Source organism: Dufourea novaeangliae, unplaced genomic scaffold (genome assembly GCF_001272555.1).
Source record: "Dufourea novaeangliae isolate 0120121106 unplaced genomic scaffold, ASM127255v1 scaffold221, whole genome shotgun sequence".
Lineage (NCBI taxonomy): Eukaryota > Metazoa > Arthropoda > Insecta > Hymenoptera > Halictidae > Dufourea > Dufourea novaeangliae.
In genome coordinates, this window is record NW_015374115.1 from 2,152,793 (window position 1) to 2,177,342 (window position 24,550).

General features: G+C 39.2%; 1 protein-coding gene across 1 annotated transcript in view; it reads right to left on the reverse strand.

The window, feature by feature from the left end:
• Positions 1–24,550, reverse strand: part of LOC107191058 (small conductance calcium-activated potassium channel protein) — a 172,807-nt gene that overhangs the window by 47,422 nt on the left and 100,835 nt on the right. Inside the window, exon 4 of the mRNA XM_015580005.1 lies at positions 18,652–19,044. Coding sequence (XP_015435491.1) covers positions 18,652–19,044 — 393 coding nt within the window. The remainder of the gene's footprint in view (positions 1–18,651; positions 19,045–24,550) is intronic.

The following is a 24,550-nucleotide window of genomic DNA, read 5'->3' on the forward strand; positions in this document are numbered from 1 at the left end:
CATTCGATATTATACAGTACAAGGAACAATTCTTGGAAGATCAAAAGAGGAATTGAAGTTACTTCGAAAAAGGTATATGCAAATAAAGGCATGCGCCGCACGCTCCTTGGAGCTTTTCCGATATAAAGAAAAAAAGCGGGCGGCTCCTCGCGCGCTTATTTTCTTTGACGTCGTACCGTAGGGAGATTGAGAGCGTGCTGCTAGCTTATTGGACGTAGCGCAGGAAAGAATTTCCACGTGTAACTTAATTAGACCACGGAGAGACCTATAGTACAGATTTTATGCATTTATGACACGTGTGAATCTGGCAAATACATCGAATCGTAATATTTTACCTTCATTAGTAAAGTTGTCATTCTATTCGTGTCTTAATGAATACTTCAATTGAAGAAATAAATTTTTCTTCAATTCTGACTCTTGCAAAATAGATTGCAGCAAAGTATATCTTTGTCCAATTCTAGCTTTTGGAAAATGGACTGAGACATAATAAATTTATACTGAACTCCAATAGAAATTTTCAATGTAAGCTTGAAAAATTTATATATCAAACTGTAAAAATTTTATGTAATTGTGTGTATCATAATAAATAAAATTGTTTACTTTCGATGTGGACTAATAATTAAACTGCGGAAGTTTATGCAAAATCAAAACATTCGATATTAATATGTAAAAGTTAGAATAGAATAATAATAATTTTGAATTCTGTACTAGGAACATTACTAGGTTATTAATAGTATTAAACTTTATCGAAATGTTTCCAACAGAAGAAATGCTATAAATGCATAATCATTCGCAGTTTGCTAATAATAAACAGTTTAAAATAAATCAGTGCTGAATAAGTATTCATTAAAATTAAAATGAATGAAATTAATGTTACTATGTATAATGATAAAATTAAAATTAAAATTAATATTCCAATATTTAAACAAAAATTTGTTACTATAGTGTGTCTGAAAGTAGTTTACTTTAACATCGTAGGAACGGTTTCTCCTATTTTTTCACAAATGGTAAACGAACTAATCGATTTATATTCTACAACAACGTGATCGATATATTATCAGCGGGGTTCGGGACTCTAAATTGCGAAAGGTTCGAATCGAAATGGCATCGGGATCGAAAGCGATCCTGGACGTTTTCTGAATTTTTTAAATGAGTATATATGTTCACCATGGGACTCCGCCCAGTTCTCGTTTTGCCATCTCAGCGAACTTCCCTTTCTTTCTCTCACTCCTGCCAGGCCAGTACACATAGACGTCCAAAATCGTAAATTGTCGACGATCCCTCCCGGAGGCCCTTTTGTCGCGGTATATTTTGAATTGCAAAACAGAACGGGAAGTAATCGCGGCGATAGCGGTAAATACGGCACCGTTGACGTTGTAATCTTAAAATATCTTGTCGTTTTATCATTTAAACGTCCAAGATCGTGAAAAATCACGCTGAATAGCGTAATCGTGTTTACACTGCAGCTACTAGTGCTTTCAGTAATCTAGTTCGACGATTTTGCGTTATTCATCATTGAGTGATTGGTCAGGTTTTAATTTTTAAATGAATTTACAATGTGATTCTTTATTAATATTATAAAACTTGCAACTATAAGAAAATTCTAATAAAGATTGGTTTCATAGGTTATCTCCTAGTAAATATCTATTTTTATTTAAATCCAATAGATTGCATGATTTTCAAATTCTAATTATTTTCGTTACGATGCTGTTGTACATAAATTTTCCTTAATATTATTTTACGTGTAGATTCCCACTGTTACTTTCTCTATTATTTCGAAGTGTATATATCAAACTGAAGAAAGGGTGAACTAATAAAAAATAGCTGCCGACCTGGAACAGGTGGATTGAAAGGAAATTAATTTTCTCTGTCCTTGACAGCAGAAGGCAGAAGATCGAACTTCCACGAAGTTTCTTGCCATCGCCAAGAAACGAATCAAGAGACTCTGCTTTTGAGTGAACTTTCCGATCTCTCCACTCTGTTCGTGCTGCATTGTGGCAGTTTTTGCCCGTCGAAGTTTAGAAAGACCCTTGTTTCCACGTTTATTCATTATGCAATTAGTAAACGGCAACAGTCCGTGTGTACTTCGCATAACAGAATAGTCGAAACATATCGAATGCTTTCTTTAGAAAGACAAAAACAACGAACGCAGGCAATAAAATCAAACTTCCAATAGAAGAATTTTACATCAAGCATCTATACTCGGAGTAAAATCCAATCTTGTAAACCAGAAACAAAAATCTAATAATCTCTGTATAACGACAGGAAAAGATTCACCGGCATGTTAATTCGATTCTTTCCCATTGATTTGGTAGCCAGTTCGCCGGAATACGCCACACGAATGAATTTCACATGATGCTCGAGGGAGAAACGAGAGGCAATATCTTCGGGGCAAGTCGATGGGAAACGTGAACCGTGGAAAGGGGACAAAAAGATCGAGCATCAGAGCCTTAAAAACGGCAACTCGGCCGATACGGTTATAAGTAGAGGAAGAAAAATGAAAGGAAAACAACAAACTGCTCGATAAACATCGCCTTTGATGCCGACGTGTGCGATCGAGAGGTGCCTCAACACCCTTCTCCTTTCGCCGCCATTTTGTTACCTCCGCGAGTTCGTTGATGCGATTTAACTGGCTTTTTCTACCGGTTTGAATCTCGCCTTTCCACGGGCATTTCTTTGAACATCGCAAAAAGTTTCGTTTGGCCACCTAACCGAACCAACTACTAAGAAACGTTAATGACGATTGTGCTGGCGAGCTTTTTGTCTCGTCGCTCGACGGATTCCGCGAGAAACCCGGGACGTTTGCAAAAAAGTGTTAGTTTTCGTGTCGAGGCAGGTGTTCTGCACCCAACGAACTAATTGTCTTTTCATTCTGACAGTTTTAGAGTGTCTTTTTACCGTTACTCCCACGCACCGTCTTCTTAAACTGAAGTATACTATTCCTTTGTATAGTGTTTTATGCGACCATACGAGAGGGTATTTTAATATGAAAGAAGTTAATTCTCTTCCCTTATTAATTGTTCATTTAAAACATGAAGAAAATTCAGAGGAATAATGTTTTTCAAGGTATGATATTACAGAGTCAATTAAGATTTTAATGATTCTTGTTTCGAATAAATATTTTAACTACTGGCGAAGTTATTGAAATTCAGACTGCGAAATCCGACGAAACTTTTGGAAGAGTCTAATACTTTATAATTCATTTAAAAAGTTAATGATCTACTTGACAGCATCAAAGGAGATTGAACAATGGTTCAAGGCAGAAAAGTTTCAGAAACCTGAATTTTCTGGAGAAGAAATGGAAACGCAAGTGTGTTATTAAATAGAGAATGTATTTCTAAGAGTATATACGTTTCATTTCGCGCGAAATCTGAAGCGAAGAAGGGGTTTTGCTTTAAGGTGTGAGTTTCTCTGTGTACCTGATCCTATACAACGGCTACGTGACTCGAGGAAAGCCAACGTGTCTCTTATTTCGTTTCCGCATCCAAAGCCTCGGTTTCTGCGGCCGATAGAGGCTCTCAGGACGCTTCGAGTTTTTGTCCGGCCTCCCGGCGATGGCCCACTGCATAGACTTTACACGTTATGCAAGGATTAGGATCACCGGATGTCGGGGGTGTCTTCGTTGCAGTAACGCGATAAAAATAGGTCAGAGTGCTTTTACCCCCTCTGGCTACTGGTAGAGATTAAAGAATAGAGGCGATGCACTATCTTGTCATCGAAATTCAGGGTGCAAAATTCAAATCGTGTTACGGATATTAGAAAATTATAATTAATGAAAAATTAATAGATCGAAAGGAGGGAAATTAAAGGTTAAAACGAAGGAAAATTGGTATAATGATTAATTACCATCATAATTCAAGCGAGTGATAATACGTATTAGTATTTCAGGTTAATATTTTTAATCTCGAAACTGAAATAATTTTCGTCGGAAATATAGTTTCTCTTTTTCAGTCTCGTATATTAGACCGCGGGAACACGGAGAGGGTAAAACTAATTAAAATGGAATCATGCCGGTTATTTAAAATATGGGAGACATAAACGCCAGAAATTCCTCCATGATCCGAATATTTGACGTCAATTTCTCATCGAGTTGTTTCAAGAGCAATCGCAGAAACGTGTGCAGCAATGATTTATCTAGGATACGTCGAAATCGTGTTTGGAATTCAATCCATTTTTTATTTTATCGCGGGTTCAGTTGTTAACACACAGTGCATCATTCCTGTCATCAATTCATTGCGTCGGTCTGTAATGTAAACTCTGTGGAATCCGTTAAATCTGTTCGTGCTTTATCGATTACTGAAACCGATATCGGCGCAGATATCCAAAAAGAATGAAAAAATATGGAGTAAATACATTTTCATTCCACGTATGATTTAGTAGAGTATATAGGGTGGTTCACTGAAAACAGAAGATATTAATATTTTCTATCCAGTTCATGATAGTAAAAAATACTTTCAGGGCCATTACGCGTCAAAGATATTTGTAAAGAACAAAAGAAATACAAGGAATGTAATATTGATTCTTCTTTAAACTTCACTTCTTTCGATTGACATACATCTACTTTGTTCATCCTTGTGCATGTACACAAGGGTGTTCGACTATTGGTGTTAGAAACTTTAAAGGGTAATTCTACATGTCGAAATAAAACGAAAATTAAGAACAACTGAATTAGTAACAGTTAAAAATTCGGGCCAGAAACGCCTGAAGCCAGGCAATCTGCGTGCAAGCGTTAAACGTAGGGCTCGACAGTGCAAGCACGTACACTGGAGTCGCAAAAAAAAAAGCACTTTTACCTCGTATCTAAAAAAATGACGTGTAACACCTGCATTGAAGGCTGGACTATCTTCTTGCGACACTTCACAAAGAAAGCACACACGAATCGTTGCATAACATTAAACCTGCTAACTCGTTTAAATCTCTAAGGCAGACCACAATGCACTCACGGTATAAACACTCAATAAAGAACTTAAACTAAACTAAAATTCACTATAATAAATAAATTAAATTAATACTATAAAAAATGTTAGGACTACTTCGCTTCAACTAGATGTGTACGCACTGACGACTACCACTGAACTAAGGAAACGTTACTTGAATCCCAGGCAAGGACGGAGAAGTAATGAAAATGTCTAAAAAGGGGATGGAAACGTTAACTACCTCTTATTGGGTAGGGTCGCCAATGATTGCGAATGACCTGCAGATGTTGGGATCGTTCCAAGGAAAAGGTACATATTACATGTTTGGATAAGAAGTAAGGTTATCATTTGTTTTGTTTCGCCTAGTAGGTTGTCTAGTTTCAGGCGTTTCTGAACCGAATTTTCGATTGTTAATAACTTAGTAAAAGAAGCTTCCAACAAAATTTCGCCATTCTTCATGTTTGTTTTATTTTGACACGTAAAATCACCCTTCAATGTTTCCGACACCAATAACCGAACATACTGTATATAACTCTACCATCAACCTCACCGATTAAGAAGGCAGTAACGTCTTGCACCAGCCAGAAAGCCATCAAACTTTTTTGGTCCCACCCTTTCGCCCATCAACAAAGAGGATAATTAAGTCATTTCTTTCGAGTCGATCATCCTGTTTATTTACGAGCGCCTCGACGGATCAAAAGGCCGAAAAAAAGTGTATAAACGATCGCCGCAACAAGAACGCCCTAAATATAATAACGAAGTCGGCCATAAAAACAGCTGACCTGAAAACTTTCGGTTTGATGGATTCGTCCTCCTTACGGAACGTCCCGATATACGGTTCACGCTCAAATCCCACCGAACTTTTACAGCGTATTTAACGGGATCGTCAGATAAAAGCTTGGGTTTCTTTCCCTGGGCTTATCATCTTCAGCAAAACGGGCGAAGAAATCGCGGAGGACGAGCCAAATTCACCTGGTCGAGGATCCTTAATCCTTCGTTACGACTCTCCCAGCCCAGGATTTTCTGATTTATTAAGGAACGAGCGCGATTGGAGGATTCGGCGGTGAAACTAGTTGCCGCCGTTTCAGCCACCATTTTGCTTCGTCTCTGTTTCTCGCGCGGGATATGCTAATTGCGGGAAAATCGTGGAAATAGTTACGTTTCATTAGAAACAATGGAAGTGATAGCTATAAGAACACATCTTTACTTCCAATTAACAGGAAAGTAGGTTACGTTGCTTTAAACATTATAGACTTTAGATAACAAAGAATGAACTAGGATATGGACTTGCTTGAATGAATATATGTTGTGTTTTACTTTGTTTGACCATTATTTTGTAGTCATTTATCGTTAAATCGAGGTGTAAAAATTCAAGTTTCGACCATCGAAATTTTATAAGTGTCCTCTTTAAATTCTCAATTACTCGTTACGGCGAGGGTTGAACAATTTCGTCGACAAATATTACGGAATTTCAATTTTTGCTTTGCATGATAATCCACCTCGTCGACTTTCGCCACCATCTTAAAGTTGTTTGCGCGCGTCTAACGTGAGCCAGATTCAGAAAGACGCGTCCCGAATTCCGGATCAAAGCTAATGCATTCAGTTACTTTGTGGACCACGCTTTCCGGCCTTGATTGAATTTTAGAGAGATACGCCGCGACAGCAACGTCGGGGACGCTTTTGGAATTGCTGGCCCGGTATTTTGCACAATTTTTATGCCCTGTATCGTTTCTACGCTCTTACTGATATATCACTTACATTTTTAAATTATTATTTCATTTATTTTCCACTAGTTTAAACCTTCCACGATATATATATATATATATATATATATATATATATATATTTCGATTTCAACAATCACAAGAATCGAATGACCCCAATGAAAACATTATAATACGCAGTGGTAATAATCATAAATTAATCCTCATGTAAATGAGATGTTACTTCAGTATGGAATGCTCCACTGAATTAATAGTGTTATAGTTGCGATTAATTCCCAACGCAAGATCGTGGAAATAATAGTGCGAGTCGTGTATGACCTCAATTTAAATTGAAAATAAGGGTACAAAATTAAAATGTCCGCCGCATGATATACGCACAATGGCCGACGTGGTCAGGCACGTTTTTAGAGTTAATATACGCGAAATAGAATGGGAATGTTATTGTTTCAGTGAAACGAGGTTAATAAAATTGTCGCTGTTTCAACCGTTTCGTCTTACTTTCTGAACGAAATCATTACGACCGTTTTTCCAACATTTTACTATACAATTTTCTCTCATTTTCCGAGACTAATTGTTACTATATCAACTACTGGATATTTTTCCATTCATATTACGTACCCTTGACTAGAGATAAACGAAGTCTGACGAAGACTCTACTGAAACAGTATTGTTACACTAGTAATAATTAGACTGCAGATTTTTATGCAAATACAGATTCATTAGGATCAGTTTATAGAAGTTGGAATTGAAATAAAAATTGTTTACTCTATGACGGCACTTATAAAGTTCCGAATGAAGTGACAATCTCATTGAGCCTCGTTAAACATTTTTTTACATTTAATTGAATTCTTCAAAGTTTAGGTGAACCAAAAAATTTATATTCGTAATTTTAATATATTTTAGAATATTTTAAACAACAGAAATAAAACGTACAAAGAAGAAAAAAAATTACTCGACAAAAAAAACTAAATATGCAGCAGTATATGTACGAAGGCTGTTTTAATTTCGTCATTTTGTTAGAATTTATGTTAATTTTACAGTATTTTAATTATGCAGCACTAATCATAGTTTAAAAATATTTAAGCACACAAGTGCACGTGTTCAAAATGAAATAGACCATTTAAACGGTTAAGACAATTGTAAATTCTATAAACGCGTACAATCCGCAGTCAACTAATAATAAACGAGCAAACCGTCATTGAAATATTGTTTCAAAATACACTATTTAAAGAAAGTCGTATCAACGTCCCCTATTTAACTGTGAAGAGGTAAATAATAAGATACCACATTGTCAGCGCGAATAATCATCGATTCCAATGTTTCAATCTCAAAACTTGATTAAATTTAGTCGATTGCGACGTAACTTCATCGTCCTAAAAAAGCAGAAGGCTGAAGGAAGAAATAATGGCGTAAGGAGATTATGATCTTAACGGGATCAAGCGAGGAAGAATAGTTAATACTCCTTCGGGCAGCGGTTACATCGTTTCGCCTGGAGGAAAGTCGAGAAAAAGGGGGTAAGAGGTGGTGGAGGGGTAGAAATTAATAGAAAAGCGTCTAGCCTGGTAGCGCACGCGATCCTGGCGCCATGGAGAGAGAGACCCCGAGGGATATACGCCAACGAACATGAACTAGTTACTTAAATCTACCACCGTTCCGTTCGTCATTGGCAGCGTGCCAGCGATACGCGGCGCATGTGGCGGCCACCAATTTACCGTGGTTATCACAGGAATCTCTCTATAATAGTATATGTGTTACAGAGAACTTTCTCGTCCGGTAACAGAATTCCTTCCGACTCGCGGGATATCCACTCGCTGTCAATCCGCTGGTATGCGCTGATTTCAAACTCCCTCCACCTGGTAAACACCGAGTAACTGTTCCCTAGTGGGCGAACTCTGTGCAATGGGATCAAGCTTGTTAGTTTGGAGAATATTCATGGACAGTTCGCACTTACGAAGACGGAAGTTATATAAGAAATTACTGCCCCTGTGACTGGTTCTGGTTACGTGGAAGAAAGTTTCGAGTTTCATTAATGTATCGATTTTGTAGTTATTTAATATTCATGAAGTTCTTACTGTTGAGGCTTTCGGGAGTAAGCTGTATCCTTGTGGAATTGCTTCCCCAACGTTTTGCAAGCATTGCAGCTAGCTTTATTAGGGTGTCGAAAGATATATTGATATACATGCGTGTGCCTTGTGATGCTGCTCTAATATACTGGGGCTTGCTCATGTCCCGGATCATTGCTAACCAATCAAAAGACATTTTAATTGGTCAGTTGAACAATTAAACCTTTGGGAGGAGGGAGTATCAGATTGGGTTCAGGTGGTGGATTCTATCCCTGTTGATGTTACTAGGGTTTCAGTATCTCCAACGTTTCCTGGTATTTTCTGGGAAAGTAGCCATTGGCCTAAAGTACAACTTTAGCTTCGTTGAAGAGTATTTTGTATTCTATTGTCTTTTTGCAACAGCTGATTGCGTGTAGTCCAATCTGATGCATCACTTTCGCTAATATAAAACAATTCCACAAGGACACGGCTTATATCCGAAAGCCTCAATAGTAAGAACTGTATGATGCCGGGCCGTGAAAGCCTCAAATCTCTGAATATTCATGAATATTCTGCAATTTATGAAGATAGAATATTCGTTGTGGTTTGTGACGGTTTTTGGTTCGGTTCGAGCTTCAGTACAGGCGGAATTCAGAATTTTCGAGACTGAGGATTTATGTAGTTTTGAAAATGTTGGTTATTGTAATACTGGAACTGATCCAAAGGAGATATATCTTGTTTGAGGGTATTTAAATCTGCCACGTCTGTTTTCAATACGCCCATTGAGCACATACTGGCTAACATAATAAGTTATGTTATTAAATTGTGATGTTTCTCTGCAAAAATATTCGACAGGTAAAATGGCGTTATTGATCGATACACGTTTTAGTGTTGTTTTGTATCGAAGTATTAAGGAATTCCTCGGTTCTTATGGAAACCTATTTTTCCCCGCAATCCCCGTCGGCTCTTCGAACTCGACGAACTTCCCGACTTTTACCTCGTTTAACACTGTCATATTGGGAGCAGTACTTGTGACAGGTGGCTAATGTTATTAGAAAGTGGAGCTTGTCAGCTGGCTCGTTAGAAGAGAAGCCCCGCGGGGTCGACTACATCAGAAAGTTACGGCATTAACTTCGTAACCCCTAACCGAAGAAATATTAGCCTGCGGGTAAAACACCCGAACGCATATTTTCAAATCATTTAGCTAATTTTCAACACATACAATTTTTAACAACACAATCTTCGCGTTACAAAATAAAACGTCGGCTAGGAAACCACTTTCATAGGAAAGTTATTCTAAAATGGAGTAATCCATAATACAGACATCTCTCGATTATCGTCTGGCTTGTTCTACACGATTATTGTCCAGGTGTTATCCTCACCACTGAGAGGGAAGAGGGGTCGAGGAAACTGTTAAACACATACTTTGTTAGTCCTTCGAAAAAACGCAAAAGAGAAACGAATTCATGAGGGTCTGAAGCATTTGTCCCTATAAGATAATTGTGTCGGCGCGGACCCGAGTTTGGGACAATATTCGAGAGGATTCTGTAGGGAACTCTAGAAACGAATAATCGAGGGATCCTAAAAACTCAATAATTTAGTAAACTCATATTATCCAAAAGAATATTCATAACGATACATTTTTATATTTCCAGTCTTCCAGTACAATACTCGTTGCAGACTAAATAAACTAAAAAGAATGTTGAATACGGTGTAATTACAAGACGAACAATAGCCATGACTCGTCCAGTCGAGAATTTATTTTCGATTAAAAACCAAACATCAAAAAGGATGTTCTGCTTGTGTTACTTAACGCAGGTGTACAGTTTGTTTTCGACATAAAGACACTGAGTCCACTAAACAAAAGCATCAACAAGGAGGTATTAAGTAGTCCGTAACAGGCACTCGCTAATTGCCGCGGGCTAGAGTCTCGGGCGCAGCCTCCTTTTCGGTGTTTGTTCTTTTTCGCGTAAGGGGGGTTGGATGGGAGAACCGCACGCGATAAACGCTCGACTCGCCAATTAACAAAGTCAAACAGCTAAACATCGTCCGTGAAAAGGAGAATGAATTTTTAACGCGTGTTTGACCACCATCGGCACGACAGCCTCGCGTGCATTATTGGCCGCCGCGGCAACGTTCAACGTCGACTGGCCCGCGTTGTGGTTAAGATTTAATAATTCGAATCGAGTGTCGACAAGGTCACTGTCGAACTGTGGACATTATAAATATATCATGTGCACCGTAACAATCCCCTGTATTTCAAGTTCAATACTGGTTTTCCTTGAAACTCAGAAATCATGCTTTGATGATCCAGTAACTCATGAATTCGTTTGTATACTTTCCAATATACGTATCACCGCCATATTGGGACAGCAGTGAATTATTTGTTGGTGCACTTAGTGGTTTATTAAAGAGAAATAGTGGATCATTCATAAAAATTTGAACACAATTGCGAGTTTAAATTTATATAAATAGAAGTTAGTTTCTGTACAACTGTTATTTGCCCAGTTTAATCTACATACACCTGAATTCAAACGAGTTTATGGATATTGCTGGGGACTGAAAAAAATTTCCATTGAGCGTAAAGTATCGGTAGCAAATATAAAAAAAAACATAAAAAAAAAACGCGTACGGTTCGGTGGAGAAATTTATTTGTTTAATGGCTCGGTCCATTCCACCAACGCGACATTTCGACACGAGAAAGAGGCTGCTCGATATTATCGGAACATTTGAATATCGACAACTGGCGCTCGGTATCATAAGTATCGGCTTATCGAGCGCGTCGAGGCATCGAGGACAATTCTATCGAATTTTTGCATTTAATTACACAAGAGTTCCTCTGGGCGAGCAAAACTGTGCCAACATCAAACACTGCGAGACCATTCCGTGAGCGCGGACCGCTAATGTCGTATTTCACTTTGTGCGCGCGTTACACCATGAATTGAAGTTGTCCATGAAAAATTCTACCGTAACCGAGGGTACCGGCTGTTGTTAATCATCTTTCCCAGCTGTATATTATTCCGCCCAGGAATTTCTTTGTAAATAGAAATGTGACGGGGTTGAATGCTTCGAAAAGTTTTAGAATCTTGAATCGTATTTTTGCTATTCGACGAAAATGTCCGAGGTTTCATGTGGAAAACGTTCTCTTAGGTATTGTGTTCAAGCAATGACATTATCTTGAGTATTGTTTTCAAATAATATCATTATCTTGAGTATTGAATTCAAGCAGTGACATTATCTCGAGTATTGAGTTTGAGTAATAACATCTTCAGTATTGAATTCAAGTAACGACAATAAGGACGGAGGTGGAGATAGGAAAAAATTGTAATATGTAGCTTGACAATTCTGTATTTCAAAGCAAAGAGTAAAGAAACTTAATTTCGTTTCGCAAAAACCCTTCGCTCATTTCCTGGATATCGTTCGTAATTCTTTTTTGCGTCCACGTACACGCGGACCTGTTTTCTTTTCTTCGTTGGAGCACGAGGATATCGATTCGAGAACTAGAACCGGAAAAAAGCATGCAACCGGGCGTGCTGAAACGAGCGTTTCTGAACAACACGTAGTCGAGCGGGTGGAATACGCTGGATGCTGTGAAATCTTTTCAGCAAGAAGCGTGATCCATCATGGGTTTTTTAAATTCGCTATACATACACCCCGTCTGTTAAAGTGTCTTTGAAATTGAAACTGGTTTATTACTTCCATTTGGTGACGATTAATTATTCCTAGACAGCAGCTTTCGTATATTTGTAACATGTACGGCTGTATAAAGTACAATCTGGTTTGATGGTAAAATAAAAAGTTCTTCCAGTTTCATGAGGTCTTATCTAATCTTTAACTCAACAGCGCTTTTCGTGGTAGAAATAAAATTCTACTTAGCTCTTGTCCTTTTTCTTGTGAACTTCAAGGACGGAAAGATATACTGAATTTAAAGTATATTCGCATTTTTCTTAAGAAATCTGTAGATTATTCATTGGTACATCTGGTATATAATATGTATACATGTTTTTACCAACAATAAGATGTACATAAGGCAAGATGTAATCGTGGTAAATCGAAAATATAAGTCACTATAATTATAATCCAATGACCCTACTGTATGTTAAATTTTGATGGTCAGATTCTTTCGATCTCTGATTCGTTCAATTCAAATTCATTGGTCTATCAGAAACGCCGTGCAACTCGAATGTTGGCTAGAAAACAGGAAAAACAAATGAAAACGGAGGAGTGTTGGGGTATCGATGTTCCACGGGATTAGCGTCCCCAGATGGCCCATCGTTGCTCATCATAATATGTATGGATATCCCAGATTTGTCAGAAAAGCAATGCATAAAAAATGAGTACAAAAAATGAATACATTTGCCTTCCGAAAGAATTCTCAGTTTTATCAGTATTTGCAAGTTGATGCAGGGCTGCACGAGAGTGCAAATTTTCGAATTCTTTCGCTGGTGCTCGAATACGATGTGGGGCGAACGGGCGTGAATAATTCTACTGTACCTAAAGGTGTATTGTTATTACCTTCGGGACTAGGGAAGGTTTTCCTAGTAAAAATTAGGAAAAAGCTTTTATTGAAAGATAATTTTTGCAACAATTTCAGTGTGCAATGTTTTACATTATAGGACCCATTAAGACGAATTCAACCTATTACAAAATTCACATTCTGAGATTCTCATTCTCAACAACAATTACAATAACACCGTTGATTCAGTAAATGTATACATTTCCTAATCAATATATGCACTTACTAATCCGATTAGTAAATGTATTCAGAAGGAACGAAATTTATACTTTTACTAGTAAATGCGTACAATTTACATTTCTTATTTGGTACAAGAATGTACAAACAAAAATGTATGAATTTGAACAAACACTTTTGCTAGCATTTGCTCAGGAAAATATAACCGAACCTATGTTCCTATATTAATTAAACAAAAACAAGCCTTAAAAAGGTCCCTAAATTATCAAATAAAGTGTTAACTTTTCAGTTTTCATTTTTGTTCGTTAAGTATATCTATATCTCAAAAATTATAGCTTCAACATTATGCTTTTACTAACGTGCTGTGTAGAAATAGTATACATTCTTATATTCGGTTCATACTTCTGCTAAAATCATATGTAAATGCATACATTGACCAGTAAGTGTATACATCTACTAAACTTCAAGCTTTTACCATGACAATATAATACTAAAATTACATGAAATTTAGTATCATTCGAATAAATTCGTTCTACCTACAGGGCTGACGGTTTACAACATCAGCATTACAAAGAACAAGAAGAAAAACATATGTGTCCGAATTTATTCGCCTGGTACTGTAAATGTAGAGTGACTTATAAACGGTACAGTGTATACGAGGGCACCCTGTATAAGCGGGGCACATCGAAGCAGACTTCCCCCGATATGGATGATTTGGCCCAGAATCCCGTCAGGACGTTCGCGGCTGAAAGAAAGGGAGCAATCGAATGCATCCCCTGGCCTTCTTCTGCCACCCCTCCGCCTCCAAGCTAGCGCAGACAGACATCCCTAGTGTCGTCTGTGTCTCCTCCCCCCACCCCAGACCAGCTTCCTCCCCGTTCCTCTCGATATACCAATATTGTTAATCTATTCGTTGGTTCTTGGCACGAGATCAGACGAAAAATTGTTACGGTCAACAGCGTAATTCAGTCGACCGTTGACGGCGACGACGACTTTCTGCTCACGCTAGATTTAACCGAGCCGCGGACGCAATGGTGATTAGGTGAATAGAGGGGGCATGGTGGGAGGCAGGGCATCGGCTTCGTTAGGTGTCTTTTGAATTGGGAAAAGGGGGACGACGTCGACGACGACGACGATGGGGTGATTCGAGCAATTTCAGAAATGATAACTAGAGGGGTGAAGGAGGGAGAGACAGTAAACAGGTCAGTAATTTAAGCATCGCGGAGGCACCCAATTTCCTTTGGAGAACGCTCAATTTTTTGTACCGTGTGATTTACTCGAGCACGGAAGTGAGTTGTTGTCCTCCAGGATTGTAGATTATAGATTCGGTTGGTGAGAAACAGACGGAATACAGAGGAGATACGGTATTCCTTCTCTGTGATTGTGTTTTCTTTTTTCGAACTTGTCGCTGTACCATCGATATTCTCAGTGTATCACGACGGTAGGTGATGATAGGTCTTCAGGATTGTTGATTGTGGGTGAAGGATAACAAGACTGTGCCTCTATAATTTATGTGATTTCCTCAGGCAGGCAAGTAATTTGTTGTCTTCCAGAAATATGGATTATAGATTCTGTTCGTGAGAAACAGCTGGAATACAGAGTAGATACGGTATACCCTCTCTGTAAATGCGTTTTTTCGAGTTTGTTGCGATACTATCGACATTCGTAGTTTAATATGAACATAAAAAGAAACCAAGTATGCCATGTCTGAGATCGTATTGAGAAATAATGTTTCCTTAAAAAAGGATAAATTATATTCCCGTAGAAGAAAAGTGGTTCGTTTTTACTTTAACCACAATACATAAGGATCGAAAATTATAGGGTGGTTTTATAGTTATACCACGTAGTGTATTACAAGGATCGACGAATCTTCAGTCTCGTTAACCCTTTAACGACAGTGTCTGGGTCCTTTTTCCAATCCAATAAATTGCGAGATATTCAGGAAAATGTTCTTTTCACCCCGAAGTTTGAGAGCTGTTCTCACCCTCTAGCCATTAATATCAGCAGCTACAAAGAAAATACTAGTCAAATATTTTGTACTGTATTACCTTCGTGCCAAATGGCATAAAAATCGCCGTGTTACAGTAAAATGCCCCTTCGAAGTACCGTCGTTTGTTCGATAATCAGAAACGTTCCTCTGTTCTTAATTGTGCGAGAAGAATAATAAGAATCGTGTCCAGTGTTCTCTACAATCTCGTAGGATAACGAGCAACGCAATTATAGAGAGAAAATTCACGATGATTCGGAGAATTATATGAACGGTAGAAAATAATAAGTACGTCTTTCAGACACTTCGCGATGCTGATCAAACAGAGGTAGGGGCGGCATTCAAATGGTTAACGTTCCGAACTCAAGAGCTCGACATTTTCCTGTTAGCTCGACGGTGCACGGTTCTCGTTCAATTAACTCGCACTTTGCACGTCAATGGGCGAATCAATCGGCTGAATGTCTCCCTTGAAAGCCCGGCTCTCTCGTGTGTGCATGCGTGTGTGTGTCTCTCGCGAGAGGAATAAAGTCGCCGATTTCCGTAATCAAGTATCCGGCTCGAATGGTAATTACGTGCCACGTGCGATGATTATCGGCGAGAGAAAGAAGGTTGGTTACAGACCCGTTACACGTTCGTTCTCATTCGCTCGCCCATTTGTCTCATTTCGCTCTCGCCTGCGGCGGACGCTCTCGTCACTCTGTTGATGACAGATCCTACGAAAATGGAATAATTCGGAGGCAATTTTTGTGTTCAGACAATGGAACAATATTTTCCGTAGTCAGAATTTGGATCAGCGAGAGAATCCTATTAACATATGACCTTAATTCCCTTGACAATGAGATATCTGGTTCAATCCTTTCGAGACTGACGGGACAATCCGTCCTGAAGTAAGCTTTGCAACGTCTGCTGGGATATAGGCTCCCAAATTCAATTATTTATAAATGAAACAGACCAGAAGTGTATGTTGCAGAGTTGGATTCTGTATTAAATATTTTACATCTTACCATTAATAATATTGTAATTAATCACTAGACTGCGGATTTTTATGCAAAATATCATTTTATGAAGCGATTTACACAGAGAGGAGTAAAAATAAAAAGTTTTTTCTTTTCTCAGGGATTCTATTGGGATAAAAATGAAATAAAAAATTTATTAAACCCTATCGAATTTTTATCCTTTGCTATATTTCATATAGTTCTACGTGCCATAAATGCATTCGACTTTCTTGACAATGTGTAAATGTTGAAAGTGTCACAGTAAAAACAAGAAATTATTCACTGGTAAACCCTACAAACACACACCTATATGTTTTTAACAATGTTGCTACAGGCACTGCATCCTTTAATACGTTCGTTAATCCCATAAGCAGCCACAAAAGAGGTACTAAATTTCAGTATATTACTGCAAAATCACGAAATAAAATTATAATGTTACAGACGGAAATAATTGCATCCTGAAATATTTTCGACCAGTCAACATTTATTTCGAGCGTGATTTTATTGCATCCGATTTAGAGACTTGCGGTAATTATGACGATAACGTGGTCCCAGTCGGTATCTCGCGGCCGGATAATCGGAATCGGGTTTGGCCGTAACGAATCGGTCGCCAATTTGCATCCGTGAATTATGCGTGGGGGTCGCGCAATCGTGCACGCAAACTCACGCTCGCGCCCTCAACCGTGCATTTGCATCAGAATCACACGCCGAGCAGACTTTTATCAGGGAAATCTCATCGGCTGATATTGAAGCGTTACAGATATTTACCAGGGCCGGCGTCACGAGACGCAAAGTACACTCTATTAAGCCGTTAATGCGCCTTATGATATATCCATCGGTTGCGCTCATTACTCCACCCGTGGCTGAGCTCGACTTTGAAAAAGTTTCCGCGGGCTTCTTCCCATTTGAATAAGAATCGCCGTCGTTTTCCACGGTTACCAGACTCGAGATAGGAACTGAACGGACGCAGCTGCCTCGCTGAATCAATTAAGGTGCCGCTGAAATACTCGATGCTCACTTTCGTTGGCCGCGTTTCAAACCGACGAATGAAAATCCCGTTTTGATGTCGTACTCTTGTTGCACGAATTTGTGAAATATCGTATGTTTCTCTGGTAAGACAAGAATGACAGGGGAACTTCCGTAACCTGAAGATTGTGATTTCTTTAAAACTATGGAAGTTTGTAGGGGATCGCGATAGTAATGTTAGAGAATTATGTTCTTTGGCTACCTTCTCGGTTTTCACGGTGAAAACATCCCTTAAAGGGTAATCTATATTTTCCTATTTTTTGGTATATGTTGAATAATATAGAAGGTATATAAAACATTGTTGGAGTGAAGTTTCAATGGCATTTCGTGCTCTATGAAACCGTCTACTAGTATACTTTTGGAGATATACAGGAAAATAGATGTTGAATAATATAGAAGGTATAAAAAACATTGTTGGAGTGAAGTTTCAATGACATTTCGTGCTCTATGAAACCGTCTACTAGTATAGTTTTGGAGATATACAGGAAAATAGAAAAACACACAATTACCTTTAAGGGATGTTTTCACCCTGGAGAAACCAAAAGAGTAGCAGAAAATCAAAGTTGCCTCATACTTTCATTAAGGTTACGAACAAGCTTGCAAAGTTTAAAAGAAATCAGAACTTTCGAGTTACCAAAGTTCCCATGACCAGTACCGAACAAATAAATTCTTTCACAGTCCTTCTTTCTATTTGTTGTTACGACAATGCTACAAAAATTCTCCCTTACGAACTGATTAATAATTAGTACGACCTTAACTTTCCTCAAAGTTATACATTATGGTTAAAATAAAAACGAGCCACATTTTCTTCTAGATTCTAGAGAATATAATCTATCCTTTTCTGAAGAAACATTATTTCTCAATACGATTCCGGACATGGCACCTCTTGGTTCGTTTTTATGTTACTCACAATACATAAGAAGTGAAAATTTCAGGATACATTTAATAATACGTGGAATAATACGCGTCGGCTTATTTTTGCTCTAGATTCATCAGAAGTTTCATTAAAATCAACGACGGTGACCTCTCCATGTATTCGAACCTTTATTATTAATTGGCGATTAATATTAATCTATGCAATGATTATAAATTGCACTATTAACGTTCAATTTATCTGAATCCCACGACCATTGCTACCTAACCCCCTCGCATCGGAGGACGAGATATCTCGTCTTCCGATGCGAAGGGGTTAATTGTTATTCTGTAATCGTTCCATTGTCCATGACGGAAGTTATTCGGCCCCGAAGTTATTCGTAGTACCAACTTACCTTGGTGTAGACACCGGCGCTGGACAGTTCGTTCTCGATGACCATCACAATGATCCCGAACATGCCCATGACCAGCGCGTAGTCGCTGATGCGTTTCCGTTTCTCGAACAGGGCCTTCCGTCTGCCCAGCCGGTAGCCGACGTTCGGTTTGTACTTCAGGCCGGGCCTTATACGGCGCGACTTCATCTGGCCGTCACCGGCCAGCCCCGGGTGCTCCGAGTGGACGCCAACCAGGGCGATACCGGCGTCCTCGCCGGTCCCAGCGGCACCCCCGCCACCACAACCAGCACACCCGCCGACGCCCCCGGCGCCACCCACGCTGCCCCCACCGGCCACGCCGCCGCTGTTCTTCATCGCCCCCGGGATCGAGAGAGTCGACACTGGCTTCCGTAGCTGGAAAAATTACGGGACCACTTTTAGTAAATCCGTCCCCTTTTTCGGGTGTTGTTCTGTCTTCTCTTCGTTCGTTATCTACCTTCCCTTAATCGAGGGGGCTCACAAAAATTTTTTATTGGGAGGTATCGACTGTGACTGGAGTCACAGGAGATTTACGTTGATTTTTATCATAGTGTATGGGATTTGTACTGCAGGCATGTCCCATTTTCTACTATGGTGATGTTAAAAGAATTGCTGAATTCTCTGGTAGATGCCCTTCACGTTGTCACCGCCATGTCTTATGGGTAGACTGCGAATTTTATATATTTGTAGAGTACCCGATCGTTTGAAACTCAATACAGTAAATCATCGATGAGTGTTAAGGGGTTCTTCGGCACTGAGTGTTCAGACGTTATACCCACTACTGGGCGCTTGATTGGTTCCACGAGACCCTCCTATCCTTCTCCGCAGTGTGGTGGGGATGATGTCTGAACACTCAGTGCCGAGGGTCCTTCGAACACTCATCGATGATTTAATGTGCGGTTCAAAGTTTCGTCAAGATTAATGGGAGTTTTTATGTTATTTCAAGCTTGACAGAACCCTTAAGGTAAAGAAATTTCGGACTGATTCCAGTTCCATGTTTGCATAAATGTCCGCAGTCTACTCGTGACTATTAAAGTTTCAGTAAGTACTTTGTTCAGTTTCTATAAATTACTGCACAAAAACTTATGTTTGCATTAATATCCGTAGTCTTGTGATCAGTTATGTCGGTCATTGACGAGCACCATGGCGGTGAACTTCTTAAGCGAATTTACATTTAAGATTCTAGACAATCTTTCTGATTATTCTATACTTCTTTGCGATGTTTAATTTTTTTCATACACACTGTAGAATTTGTTTTAGGGGGTAACTAACGTGTGTTTGATCTTGATATGACTATAGTGTAGTCTTTCACTACGGTGAAATAGAATCCATAACAAAATTCGTGATGATTCGAAAAGCCTAATCTGGTATAGCAACTTTTGTCTTACTACTTACGTTCACTTCTAGGTCTATTCCCTCATTTCCAAACTCAATTAAGCTCTAAAAATTATTTCCCCATACTTACGTACCTTTATGTATTTCCTTTAATTCTATCATAAAAACTGATACCATGCACATAATTAATTATATCCATAGAAATTTCGGAATCTGATTTGTAGGAAAATATTGAATAATCTGCACCTATTCAGTAGAATTACCGAAAGTACAGACCATCAAGAAACTACAATTCATAATTCTGGAAGAAGATACCACGAAGGAAGCTCTTAAAGCTAAATAATGGACCGACAGATCCTTCCTTCGGAAGAACTTCCAGGGAGCAGCTTCTCACCAAGAGCTCTCTGGCGAAGTGAAAACGTTTTCAGGGGAGGGTAATCGATGCGCCGTATGTCGAAAAATAATGACGTTTTCGAGAAAACAGGGATCACCGTGACAGACAGTCAGACAGTACCTACGCCCCTTTCTCCGGCGGCGATCAAACCGAAGCTTTTCTAGGTTAATGCCACTGCAGCTTGTCCGAGAGAGGTAGAATAAAGTAGCGACGGCGTGGAAGAAATGTGTGGACGCGTCGGGGAAAATCTTTAGTGCAACTTCGTTGGAAGACCCTCGAGAAAGATGAAAAGATTTTTCCGCACTACAGAAGAACGTGAAAAATAGAAACTTCAGGCACATTATACTCCCTTTCTGATTTACTTTCTCGTAATCTGTACCTCAAGAAATATTTTCCAACAGACCCTTCGTTCGTTTCAGTTCGCGAAGAATAAAAACTCAGGCAGGGTATTAGGTAAACGTACTAATGAACGAATAATCGAATTTTAAATGGCATTAATATGAATAAATATGTGGCACATGAAAATTAGACTCTTTAATGTCTATACACTTCCTTAAAATGTATAGATTTCAATTTAAAAAATTGGATGAATGTCTTAATTCATTTGTTTTTATATATAATGTTATATATAATTTATTTGTCCTGATTTACTTTCTCGTAATCTGTGCCTCAACAAATAAATATTTTCCAGCCCACCTTTCGATTTATTTCAGTGGTTTTAATGGTGTTTCGTAGAATTTTAAACGATGTTATTCTGAACGTAGTACCTTCCTCCCATATACGTGTTACAGCTAACAATCTTCGCGCCAGTTACAGTTTAATTAAACGGCACCAAACGGTTATGGCCTTATACCGGTCAGAGTCCGCGATTTTACAAATTATTACCGAGTAAAACCTTCGCCGGGATGGCTCACCTGGCCATCAAACCATAACAGACGTCGTGATAGTATTCAGAAGAAATTTGCAAAGTCCTGAACCAGTAAAGTATCAAGTACCTATATAAAAAAGGTGTCCGTATTTTCGACCGGTTTTCATTTCGTTCGCCAGTATAAGACACCCTATTTCGTTGCCCGACAATGTACGTGGAAAAGAGGGCAGCCACGCTGTCGGAATACAAATGAAACGGTGTGGAGGACGAAGGAGGACGTGAGAAAATCTGTGAGCTAGCTGGCACACGTTTTACAGGTGTTTCGCGTATGTTCCGCTCTCTCGTGTTCTTCTTTAATCCTTTGCACTCGAAGCTGTTTTAGCTATGGGGAACTATTTTAGCAACTCGCGGCCTTTTCGAAACAGCGAGCTACAAATTCGACGAAAATCTCCAAAATGTAAAGACTAGCCTTAAAATAACAGGGAACTGTGAGGAACACGAAAATAATGTACACTGCATGGCATAACTATAGAATCACCCTAACCTTTTAGGTTTCAATGATAAAGAATCTACGATAGAGGGGTTAGTACAAAAATGTGTCGAAGTTGATGGAAATCAAGTTGAGCCTTTTTTAGAATAATTTTTCCTAAAATTAAAAGTGAGATATTTAAGGTGCCCACGTCAGGTGGGGCACCCTACATAAATCACCGTAATCAAGGTATAACGACCATGTAACACCTGAAGTCGACTCACGAGTATATCGAATATTTGTCAGCTGTCGACGATAGTCGTCGATCGTATCGAGAGAGCTAAGAACGATACAAGATGATGAAGTTTACGAGCCGTGGATATCCGTAGCGACGAAACGACTGTGGGAAATGGACCGTCGACCGGTTGACGAGCGTACAGACGGGCTGCATCATTCACAAGTGATCTCTCGTGATTCGGATCCAGTAGAAATCCGGTCAAGGAGCAGGTGGCGATCGCCGGCTGAGTCGGTCTCGTGGAATCTCGGTTCAACGAGATCGATCGTATTTAGTGCTCACGGCGAATGGCAAACGGCATCTGCCACGGCGGAACGAAAGCTATCGACTTTACGATGGGAGGATTCCTTTTTTTTTAAAGGAAGTTCTGTTATTGCGCGGAGAACGTAAGTTGCAGTAGAAAGAGAAGAATAATTAGATTAACGGTGTAGTTAGAACTACATCCAAAAACATATGTATAGTTGCGTACATAAGTATTGGGACAGCTATTATGCGCGAGGGAAAAGTGATGTTCTGTACAAATTGTACATTTGGTACTATATTCATGTTTTCGAATTTTAATATTCGCTAGACTGTATTTTTTATGATATCTCATATCTATCTTTTATAATTTCTTTGACTAGAGTTTCGATAATTTCTAGTAGTATCTTAATAATATAAGGGTCCTAATACTTATGGACGAGGGCGTACTTGCATAGTTCGGCGATGGTTAAACTTCTGTGGTCTACCACAGAATTTGGAAGTTTCAGAAGTTTCATATTACCAACAATTGCTCATGCGCCTAATTCTTAACTTTTAAATGACTTGCAATCATTTGCGTTTCCTTGATCAACAAACAGGTTGGCGTTCAGCGTACAATGATCACCGATAAAATGGTGCTCATATCAATAGACTGTCGTTTGCATATTTTCGTTATACAAATAAATTCTCATCTCTGCGACTATTTCATAGCGTTCATTCATCCGTCGAGATTGCATGATGCCTGATTCGACGGCGTTCCAAATGCCGATTTATCGAACGGGCACGCTCCACGAGTCGCACAAAGGAGTCACGACGGAAAATTTTCGTACGAAGATGTCGCAGGAAATCGAAACGCGATGTGGAAAGATAACGCGAGATTGGGAAAGGCAGGGACGTTCTAGACGACGCGTCGCGTCGCCGAGCGGCGCGAAAACAAATCGCGAATAAAGAAGTGAAAAATGCAGGGGGTTTGAATTGTAAATGTATCATGAATAGGTGATTTCGGGACGTGTTTCGAAAATGCGGATTCGGTGGTGATGATTCATGGAAATGACAAAGGTGTAATGAGGGTGTTTAGGTGTTGTGATTGCGTGAGTTTGAGCATCCAACAGTGGGGATTTAATTGTAATTTAACTGAATTGGGAAATTAAAGTGGGGATTCAATTGAATTTAAATGTATTATTTAATTTTCCTGTATCTAATTTAATTTGTTTGTGTGAAATAATGCATTTCAGACCGTAGAAAGTAATATCAGTAATATCAGCTAATTCCACATGCAAAAATGAGTCGAAATTTCGGGATAAATCTTTTCCACACAAATTTGGGTTTGCTGGAAAATCTACTTCGAAGAGTCATCTGACATCTACAGATACAATTTGTCAAACTCCATTTGCTCACAAACGAAACCTTCGACAAAAATATATTTTGTGCCTTTTCCACTGATCTTCCATCGTTACTCCTCTCTCTCATCATCAGCAAGACTATATCAGGTGTTTCAATGCGATCAGGTGTTGTACGTGATTATAAAGAGCTCAGCATAAAAGTACAGAATTCTAGGAAGACTGTCCTATAATACAATATCCCATAGAAAATAATGAAACGAATACACACGGTACAAGTGTATTAAATTCACCAACTGCCGGACAATATAAGTCCACGTGAAATTTATTCGACACAATGGGCGACGGCAAAGAAATTCCTTGAAAACATGGTTCATTAGAGGGAAAAAAGGGTACACGTTGGTGTGCCTAAACGTGAAACACACGAAACTCCAAAAATCCCGATCCTGAATACGCACAATGCACACACACACACACACACACCTGTGCGTGTAATCCGAATTAAACGGACGGTCTCTCGCAGCCGTGTCGGGCTAAAAACTTAATTCCCGGTGATGAATTTTCATTCCGAAAATACAGCGGCACTTAAACGTCATCCGCCGTTTCACGTCGTCGTCGTTTGGGCTTCTCTAATGAGCGGAAGACGCGGCTGCGGCCACAACCAACAAGCCACGGCGATGCAACTTCATTTACCTTCGAGAATGTCAGAGCCAGTCCGTTTCAATTTCGCCGGTTTCAATTACACTCACGGCTGAATATCGCGACGGTGCTCTGTTTCATCGAAACGAAAACCCCGTTTCGCCGCGAGTGAAATCCGTTCGACGGCAGCGGGGGCGTATGGACGTGGAAAATTCGGCGGATACAAAAACGGAACAGCGATCTTCTGGTTGTTTTTAATCGACAGAATACTTGGAAATTCGTTCGATGCTGTGTCGTTCGG